The following is a 10407-nucleotide window of genomic DNA, read 5'->3' as shown; positions in this document are numbered from 1 at the left end:
ATACGACAGTTTTAAAACGTTTCGGCTCTATCATTTTCGTTGATATTTTCCAATGTTCGAGTTATACTGTTTTTAACGAAGTAAACTTCGCTCCGAGTTATCTTATTGTTTGTCTACATACCATTGGATCACTATTTTGTAACATTTTATTTCAATTGCGCTGTAATTCAAGATTGCCATCAGGTTATTATGTTACTCAACAAAACCAGGTTTATTGTTTTTCTTCTTGATCTCTCGTGATAGCTCTTATCCTGACCCAATTTTAAATAGAATATACGATTTAATCTTGAATGCAATTACATGTGTTCCTAATGTTTTGTAGGCTTGTTGGATTCACTAATCATTCTCGGAAGAGCAATATGGAGAGCAACTCCACGTCTGACATTGTTATTTTAAGCGGTAATTCGCATCCTGAGTTAGCAGATCTAATAGCTGAGTAAATACAGTTTTTAATTTTGAATTGAATTTAATTAATTTGACCACTGGCGTATATATGGTACAATTATTATTTCAATGATTAACAGCCGCCTCGGCGTTAGAAAAGGAGGATGTTCAGTTTATCATAAAACCAACAGGGAGACTATGGTGGAAATAGCAGACTCGATTCGTGGTAAAAACATATATATTGTGCAGACTGGAACTAAGTAAGTTTAGTAGCTAAGTGTCACATAACAGAGCTATGTATTATCAGAATATTTTTTACAAAACAATTTTACAAAGCAATGAATGTTATCAGTTTAATGACCAACTCTGGATGAGTTCTAAGTTTGTATTTAGTAAAATGTAAACTTAATGTAACCTTTTCTTATGATGATTGAGTTACAGAACATTGATGACATTAAATTTGCTGTACTAAGTCTGTTTCACGCACAGAAAAGATTATTAGGGAAAAGAAGGCATTGGTTATCTTTTTCAGGTCCCTTGTCTAATAAACAAAAGTTAATACTGACATGTAAACATTTACTTTGTAAACTAAAGGTTGGTTTTGGGATTATCAAAGTGAGCTGGGTTATATTTGCTACTTGGATATCTAAGCATTTGTTTTTAATGACCAGAATTGCCATTTTATGCTTCTACCTGATTTTGTGCATTAGACCCCACAAGTGAGCACCTAATGTGGTAAACATGTTGAGGGGAGAGCTGGTGCCAATGAGTGCTTCAGCTCCATGTGGGTGGGCCAAGAGCTTGACCCTGTAAGGGTGGGCTAAGGATGGCTAAACTGGACTGAAATAGTAATATTAAATTAATAAAATAAAAGCTTCACATGTTTTTTATACTTTGAACAGACACCATATACTATACCAACTAACCTCTTCCTATTTGTAAACCAGATTCTTTTTTATTTACAATCAAAATCAATTGCAGAGATTTATGACTTTTTATGCAGATGAACAAAATAAACATCTAACTTATTATTAAATTTAGGTGTGTGTTATATTAAGAATATATGATAGATATTATCAAAAATCAATTTCAAAAATTGCAAAAACAAAATGTTATGTGAATATGATGGAATAATACTAGATTTGGTAATACATAATAGTTATAAAAAATTAGAGAGCTTAAAAATTCTATAATCTTTATTTTTATATTGTTTTAATAGTTATCTTTAATAGCAGCCTTTGCAAGGAAATACAAATTTATGTTAATTGTCATACAACAGTTGAAGATCATAATATTTTCATGTTGATTACAGGGATGTAAACAACAACATTATGGAACTTTTGATCATGGCTTATGCATGTAAAACTTCATCAGCGCGGTCCATTGTAGGGGTGATTCCATATTTACCATACAGCAAACAGTGTAAAATGAGGAAACGTGGGTGCATTGTAACCAAGCTGTTGGCACAGATGATGTGCAAATCTGGTTTAACTCACATCATCACAATGGATTTACATCAGAAGGAAATACAGGGTTTTTATGATTGTCCAGTTGACAATCTAAGAGCTTCACCATTTTTACTGCAGTACATACAAGAAAGTGTAAGTGGGAGCATGCTTATCAATAACCAAAGTAATTAGTTACCTATTAACACAAATCTCATCAAAGATTAAATGGAGTATTATTTCATAAAATGGTATGTTATGGTAAGCAATGGTCAATAAGGAAATTTCAAGCCAATGTGTAAGAATTCCTTTAACAACATCTCAAGTTTTAAATAAGTATACATAAAATATTTTTAAAAATGTATACATACAATAACTAACTTATAAACTGGAAAAGATAATTTAAAATACATACATCAATAATGTTTCTAATTACAGCAAGTTATTTTGAAGTACAGATGTTTTAATTAAATGAGTAACAATACCAAATATAACTATGAAGACCTAGACCAAAATTACGAAAAAAATAGGTCATAAAGTTAGTTGCATGTTTATAAGTTTTTTTGCATGAATTAACTTTCATTATCATCATTACAGCACATAGATTTCTAATAAGACTGGTTGAATGTGATTTGGAATCTACCAGAATTTTAGGCTTATTACACATTAATAAGGAAATGTAATTTCTGAATATTAAAATTGTAAGATCTGAATATAAAAATTGTAAGATCTGAATATAAAAATTCAGATCAACACCAATTTATATGTATTTGAGAAATATCTTGTGGAATTATTTGTTTAATTTATCCAGATACCTGATTACCGTAATTCAGTGATAGTAGCCCGTAACCCTGGCTCTGCTAAGAAAGCTACATCATATGCTGAGCGACTACGCCTTGGAATCGCCGTAATACATGGAGAACAAAAGGAAGCAGAAAGTGATGAAGTTGACGGCCGATATTCTCCTCCCTGCATTCCAAGGTATTTACGTTAGGATAAATAATTAATGCAATAACATTAGTCTGCCCTTGTAATTCTAGTAAATAGTAATTTTTGGATAACAAAATAACAGCGTATGAAAATGTGTTTAAGAGCAAAATCTGTGTTATCAATAAATATGTAAAATATTTTCCAATTATTCAAACGATGGTGATATAAAAAAATTAAAATCAAATTATAATAATTACTTAAATTTTATTGTAAATATGAAACTACTCACTTCATTAAATTTTCAATGATTTTTATTGCATGTACTATAAGATAGATAAATTATTTGCTCTAAGAAATTATCATGTCTACAATGTGGTATTGTATTTCTTGTAATGCAGTATTGTTCTTGTAAACATGCAACTGTCAATTACTTCTAATACCTGATTAATTAAAAGTCAAAGTAGGAAATTAAAGGTTTTTAATTGCAAATACAGCATAGCCACTAAGTTCAATGGATATTACTAACCAATTTTAAAGAGATACCAAGATAAGATTATTTTATTACTATCATATGGCCCTAACTGTTTGAAGACACTGCAAACAGACTCTGCTACCTATGTCTAGGCTATGTCCAGCTTTGGATATCCTAAGCCATAATGATGATGATAATGGCTATCATTTGTTGATTTCTGTATATTTGTGGGTTTTACATGTTAGTTGTGTATATTAATGAATTACATTTTAATGTGTTAGTTAATTTTAATGTGCACCCTGGAATCATGGAAATCGCACATTTTAGCTTTTAACCTATGGATTGCCAAATAAGCTATTGATATTATTATAAGTATATTGAAAGTTCTGAAACAATTAAAATGATGAGATTTTAGAAGAAATATTAAGTCCTTGTTTTAGTGTTGACAGATCTCGTACAATGGATGTATCTGTGGGAGTACCAGTACATCCAGCTAAGGAAAAACCACCTATAAATGTTGTTGGAGATGTAGGCGGGAGAATAGCCATCATGGTGGTAAGAAATATGTGTTTTTTTTTTTAATAAAAAAAGATTATTCAATTTTAACAATTCTTTAATTCTTCCGTGTCATTTTAACTGATAGTAAAATTTTCTTTATTTTTAGGATGATATGATCGATGATGTTCAATCATTTGTCGCCGCCGCAGAAGTTTTAAAGGAATGTGGTGCATATAAAATATATGTTCTGGCAACACATGGACTTCTTTCATCCGATGCTCCGCGTCTTATTGAAGATTCGCCAATAGATGAAGTTGTTGTAACTAATACAGTTCCACATGAGCTGCAAAAAATGCAGTGTAATAAAATTAAAACTATTGACATTTCAGTACTGCTAAGTGAGGCGATTAGACGCATTCATAACAAAGAATCTATGTCATATCTATTTAAAAATGTCACACTCGAAGATTAGTTTATCAGCTGTCATATATTGTTAAAGTTAGAAAGTATTATCCAGTTTGAATACATCATCCATTTTAAGCAAAGTGTAATTAATATATAAAAGTTAGTATTTTTGAAAGCATATTTTTATAGGATAAATACAATAAATTGATTAATTCCTAGATAGCCTTATTGTTCTGGGTACAATAAATAAAAAAAAACAACCAATTTATTTTTTGCATGTTAGTTTTTATTCGTTAATGTTAATAGCTATTACTATTTATCATAGTTAAAAATAAGATTGGGCATATACTATTTTAAAGGATGTATCTCCTCTTTTACTTAAGTTAAGGTGATTTCTAAATCAGATTTTAGGTTAATATCCTTTACAATCCACTCTTTCTATCATCTTTACTAGTGGTGCAACATAGTATGTCTACTGAATTAAAAATAATTAGATGATGTTTGTGACTAACTGTACCATCATTTTACTGTTATTTAAAATGTGTAAGTCACTTGTGAAATTTTTCCAAAGCTTTTGTGAATAAAAGTGTTTATTATTACCCTTACAAAATAAATGTTTAGAATAGAAATAATAAATGCAAAATAAATTAATTTTTATTTTATTAACATGCTTCACCCTGCTCTCTTATGAATGTAGCTGCTTTGACAAGATAGATAAAACAAAATGATCATTAATTGTAATCAATTAACAGCGTGAATGCTTTAAAATAAACAAATATTTATTTTCGATAATACCTAAACAACAATCTATATTTATAAAGATTGAATTATACAGTTTTTACAATATGCCATATACTGGTGAAGAACGTTTGCGCTCGAGGTGGAGAAACGACCTGACACAGCCCAGAAGACTGAATGTAGTCAGCATCCGGACCTATAATATAAGCAATTACAGCGGAGAAAACATAATCTAGGAATGGTGAATGATGATATTGTAAAAATAGAAAATGTAGGGGATATGCATATATTATGATTTATTATATACTAAAAAACTAAGTTAAAATAAAGCTAAAATATGTACGTCTTTAATATTCAGGGTGTCCGGTAATGAATGGATAACCTTGAAATGTCTTATAGTACAACTTATGTCCGTTTTGAAAAAAATACGAAACATAATATATCACAAGTAGTACCATTGATATATTTTTTTAAAGAAAAGTCGATTTTTTTTCTATCTTATTTTACTGTCTTGAACACTATGACCAAAAATGAATGATTTCTATTGGTTTTTTGTTATTTTATTATTATACACTAACTGTGCTAATAGATAAACAGTATGAATAGCTTTTGCAGTTTTTATTTTAAAAAATTCGCAAATTAATTTATTTCTGAAAAACATGCAAAAAATATTATTTAAACGAAGTTCAAACCTCTTGGGTATGAAAAAAATGTATGAATGTATGGGTGGCCAATAATTTTAAAATAATATCGGTTTCATGTAGATTTTATAATGGTATAATTCATAAATGTATCTTCCATAAATAGTGACTTATTGCCATTAATGTAGAAAAGGAGAAAATTTGACATTTTTTAAATTGAATTGTCTCTGATCATTATCACAGTCACCCGACATTAAATGTCAGAATATAATGTTCAAAAAGACGAATTATCTTAAACCAAATACAACATTATTAATATTGTATTCAGGAAAGATGTACAATGTTAGCAATTAGCAGGAATTAAGAATTAAGTGTGTAAAATATAATTAAATAAATATTCTTTAATAACCATAAGGGGTTAAATCAGGTTTTAAAATGGTTTTATTAAGGAACTTCTCTCGTGCATATTATAATAATTGGATTAAAACATGTACTCGCTTATACAGCAGTAGAAATATCCTCAAACTCAATGAAAGGGGAATGTATCAAGATATGTTTCCAAATACCGCTGCGTAAGTGAACGCAACAATATACAGGTAATGATTGTTTATAGGTATAAAAGCTGAATTTGTATCTTATTTACTGTTAATTTATGTATAGTACAATCTATCCAAAAACCAATGGTTTCAAAATTAACAAATAATGTAATAAGTATTTCGTAACAAAAACGGTTTTCAAAAATCACAGATCACATATTATAATTAATTATACATATTACAATTTATAATTGTTTATTTTTGGTCTCTGCCGAGTTTGTATTGCCCGAAGTTAGTGGATTGTTGCATTCAAGGTTAAAAATAATTTTATGTAATATATGTCAAAGCTTTAAAGCTTTTTGTGGCAAATGTGCTATACTTTCAACTTTTTATAGCTTTTACTCCTATAACCAATTACCTTTGCAGCAATAAAAACTTTTTTCTTTGTATATGAGAAATTTAATTTTTTTTCAGATCTGATATAGTAAACTTATTGAATAAATGTCCACAGTGTGTATATGCAGGTTTTGACCCAACAGCTGATAGTTTACATGTAGGAAATCTTCTTGTAATCATTAACTTACTACATTGGCAAAGAGGTGGCCATAATGTTATAGCATTGGTGAGCTTAAAAATTTACTATTGCATTATTTTATTCCTAATATATAAATTATAAATGTTATTAAGTAACTATGATAGAACATATAAACACAAATATGTGCCTGGTGTTTATAATTTTTATCAAAACAAACAGTGTTTTTAATTATTTAAACACATACACATATTTATAGTCTCATAAAATAGTAATATATATTTACTCATACACTTATACACATTAACTGCATCCAATTTTGGAATATCTATAAAAATCATTATAAAATTGTAACTATAAAAACCTATTCAACATGTACAGAACTTAATAATTAAGAGTCAGTTAATTAGGGATACCTACAATTATCCTACGATGAAGTTAATTTTTTTCTACTATTTTACTACTTTTTTTACTTACTAGTTTTTCTAATATATAAAAAATGTATATTACATATAAATAACAAGAATTTATAGTTAGGAGGAGCTACAGGTTACATTGGAGATCCAAGTGGAAGAAGTACAGATCGTGTTGCATTATCAAGTAATGTTATAGCAAAAAATATTGAGTGTATTAAAAACAACTTAGAAGTAGTATTTGAAAATCATAAGAAATACATATGGTCAGAGGATAAAGACAAATTAAAACCTCTTAGGTAAGTCGGATAATTAAGACAATGGAATAAATACAGGTATGCCATAATTCAACATCAATTCGAAATTTGGATAATAGGATAGAAAATTAAAATTAACTGAATCCCTGAATAATTAATACAATCTATTTCACATACCATGTAAATTATTGACATATAAAAGGTAAATTATGTTTTGTTTAATGTTATCATAAGTAACTCTTCTGTAAATAACAGATGAAAGTTCATACTGTGAGATTTGTAAAATATTTATCCATTTTTTTAAAAACTTGTTCTTATTCTGTCCAAATTTTGTGAAGTTAAGAAGTATGTGTATCATTGATTTTTTTATTAATTCCTGCAGTCAATTAACCTTTCGAAAATTTCTTTTGCAGCAACTTTCAAAAAAATTTTATTTAATATTTTATATGTAGTAATTTGGGCTTAATTTGTGTTTATGCTGCTAATTTCATGTAATTAATAGTCAATTGTAAATATTACAGGATAGTCAATAATGAGTCCTGGTATAATGAGATCAATTCAATACAGTTTGTCAGCGAGATTGGACGTAATTTCAGAATGGGAACTATGTTGTTAAAACAAAGTGTAAAAAATAGAATTAATTCTGAAATAGGAATGAGCTTCACAGAGTTTGCCTATCAGATATTCCAATCATATGATTGGTTACACTTATTGAAAGAATATAATTGTAAATTTCAGGTAATGATGTTATTTGTTTTATTTTGAAAACATTTTTGAATTCATTTGCTTTATAAAATCTTTTCTATTTAATTCTATTTAATACATTAAAAAATCTTGTAGAGAAAAATATTATGTTACACCATGGCTAATTTAAAGAAATTGTTGACAAAAAATCCAATTACTTTCAATTTTTAAGTGGACATTCTTTTTATTATTGTAATTTTATTTTTTACTATCTCTTAAAAGTATTGCATTACTTGCTAACAAATAATAAATTTTGAAAGCGACATCATCAAGTGATTACAGAGCTGGTAGTGACTTAATTGAAACAAGATTTATTACAGAAATTCATAAAATATTTAAAGACAATAAAAATATTCACTTCAGATTACACTTTTTCACAACTCAATAAATTCCAAGTAATAAAGTAGTTAGAGGTTGTAAAAAGTTATCTGAAGACATATTGTTTGCTCCGAATACCAACATACAAAAACAGACTCAACATACGGCTTGCTTTAAAATTAATTTAATTGAGATTAGAATAATATAGGCAATTCAATAAATAAAATATTAAATTTATATACAATGCAATATCTTGGCCAATATCCTTAGTGCTTTAAGATAAAGGTCTACAACAAATGTTTGATGCCATGATGACAAAGCTAATTTACTTTTCCTGAAGAAAAGGCTGCTTCCTGCAAAGAGATGACTACTTTGGTAAGGTTTAGGATATGAGGTGATACTCACAGCCTTTTTTTATTAGTGGACAGTCATAGTTTTGGCACATGCTAGTTTAGTATTGCCAGTGTACACATAAAACATAGCAAGAACACAATGCAAATAGACTAACAAAATATTTTGTTTACACCTTGCTATAGATAAAACTTATAATGTAATATTTTTTTTTAAGATTGGTGGAAGTGACCAAATGGGTAATATTTCGGCGGGCCATGAGCTAATAAGTAGAGTGATGAAGGAAGATGTTTATGGTATGGTTAATTTTTCTTATGCTTCTAAGTTACGTAACTGTATTTTTTGATAAGTAGTACAATAAACAGTACAAAAGCAGTAATATGTACCCCTGACGTTTATTTTAAGGTTTGACTCTCCCATTAGTGACCACAGAAGAAGGAGATAAATTCGGTAAATCAGCTGGAAATGCTCTTTGGTTGGATGCAAAGAAAACTAGCCCATACACTTTGTATCAGTACTTCATAAGAACCAAGGACTCTGATGTGGAAAGACTGTTAAAGTTATTTACTTTCTATACTTTGGGTGAAATAAAAGATATTATGTTCAAACATAAAGAACATCCAGAACAAAGATATCCTCAAATGTGCCTTGCTGAACAACTAACCACATTAGTTCATGGAGGTAAAAAAAAAAATCACTAATTTTTTATAACTGTTGAAAAACTTGCATTTGCTTTTCTGCATTTGTTATCAAAATACACAGATTGTTTGAAGCTCATTTGCCAGCAAAAAGCTTTAAACTAATTATATCTATTTTCAATCACTTTGTATAAAGTTATCATTTTGAAGTATGTCTTATTTTTTTTTATACTGGTATGCAACAGGATAATATATTCTACTCTGTAGAGACAGTAAACAATTATTTGTTACTATGTAGTAATCCACTTTTATTTATTTCTAATCTGTTTGTTATCTATACTGTGCATAAAACTACTCTACCGTGAAAACATTAATACTTTACCTGACCTTAGATAGGTACATATATGCTATGTATTGTATTCACACTTTTTAAGCTATTAGATCTATAACCAATCACCAGTATCATATTAAAATTAAGTTTATAAAATTTACAGAAGAGGGCCTTGTAAAAGCCCGACAAGCCACTGAAGCAATATATAGAAAAGACGTAAAATCTCTTGTGTCTTTGAGTTCATCAGATTTAGAACAAGTCTTCGAAGGTGCTCCAGTCATTAACTTACTCCTTTCACCTGGTATTACCGTGTTGAAACTTGGATTGATGGCCAAATGCTTTCCAACTGAGTGTAAGACTAATTTTTACAAATCATCATTGCAAATGATAAATTTCCAAAGTTTTAAATTCATTATTGTTTTATTTACATTTTAAGCTACATCCTTTAATGAGATTAAAGATTGAAATGGAGGACATTTATCTTGTTACTGCATAACTAGCTGTTAATATATTTTATAATTTGTGCAATTATTAACATACTTCAATGTGTATTTACAGCTGATGCTATGAGAATAATTCAAGCTGGTGGCTTTTATGTTAATCACCAAAGAATGAAGAATTTCAATGAAGTTATAACAGAGTCCGCACATATTCTGCCAAACCTTATATCTCTGTTGAGAGTGGGCAAACGAAATTACTACATTGTTAAGTGGCAAACATAATGATACTTATTGTATGTTCTGTTTTTAAAGAAAATAAAAAACTTGTTTGAGA

The 10407-nt window shown here is 28.7% G+C and overlaps 2 protein-coding genes across 3 annotated transcripts; both read left to right on the top strand.

Annotated features, from left to right (window-relative positions):
* The first annotated feature begins 21 nt into the window (after positions 1–21).
* LOC137932080 (phosphoribosyl pyrophosphate synthase-associated protein 2) lies at positions 22–4739 on the top strand. 2 transcript variants are annotated; one of them, XM_068775643.1, is made up of 7 exons: positions 22–183; positions 323–436; positions 525–644; positions 1697–1985; positions 2641–2810; positions 3672–3786; positions 3896–4739. In XM_068775643.1, exons 2-7 carry the CDS (start codon positions 360–362, stop codon positions 4199–4201), a joined length of 1077 nt encoding a protein of 358 aa, XP_068631744.1. In that variant the 5' UTR covers positions 22–183; positions 323–359; the 3' UTR covers positions 4202–4739. The 2 variants fall into 2 exon arrangements, with proteins under 2 accessions (XP_068631744.1, XP_068631743.1); XM_068775642.1 differs by having other exon boundaries at positions 22–209.
* A 1039-nt stretch (positions 4740–5778) lies between these two features.
* TyrRS-m (Tyrosine--tRNA ligase, mitochondrial) lies at positions 5779–10401 on the top strand. The gene is made up of 8 exons (XM_068775783.1): positions 5779–6085; positions 6524–6671; positions 7115–7293; positions 7773–7989; positions 8882–8960; positions 9070–9345; positions 9797–9985; positions 10192–10401. The coding sequence occupies exons 1-8, from the start codon at positions 5949–5951 to the stop codon at positions 10353–10355; spliced, it is 1389 nt and encodes a 462-aa protein (XP_068631884.1). The 5' UTR covers positions 5779–5948; the 3' UTR covers positions 10356–10401.
* The last annotated feature ends 6 nt before the right edge of the window (positions 10402–10407 follow it).

The sequence above is a fragment of the Battus philenor genome, unplaced genomic scaffold (assembly GCF_028537555.1).
Source record: "Battus philenor isolate CCGP_79_NKW_IND1 unplaced genomic scaffold, ilBatPhil1.0.hap1 SCAF_9, whole genome shotgun sequence".
Classification (NCBI taxonomy): Eukaryota; Metazoa; Arthropoda; class Insecta; order Lepidoptera; family Papilionidae; genus Battus; species Battus philenor.
The sequence above is the reverse complement of the archived record's forward strand: the minus strand, read 5'-3'. Positions and strand labels throughout refer to the sequence as shown.

Bases quoted from the DNA above. Each gene is read 5' to 3' on its own strand.
- LOC137932080 (XM_068775642.1), top strand. From the start codon at position 190: ATGTTACTCAACAAAACCAG. The intron at 645-1,696 runs GTAAGTTTAGTA...TGTTGATTACAG, and splicing joins ATTGTGCAGACTGGAACTAA to GGATGTAAACAACAACATTA. The intron at 3,787-3,895 runs GTAAGAAATATG...CTTTATTTTTAG, and splicing joins GGAGAATAGCCATCATGGTG to GATGATATGATCGATGATGT.
- TyrRS-m (XM_068775783.1), top strand. From the start codon at position 5,949: ATGGTTTTATTAAGGAACTTCTCTCGTGCATATTATAATAATTGGATT. The intron at 6,672-7,114 runs GTGAGCTTAAAA...AAGAATTTATAG, and splicing joins GCCATAATGTTATAGCATTG to TTAGGAGGAGCTACAGGTTA. The intron at 9,346-9,796 runs GTAAAAAAAAAA...TAAAATTTACAG, and splicing joins AACCACATTAGTTCATGGAG to AAGAGGGCCTTGTAAAAGCC.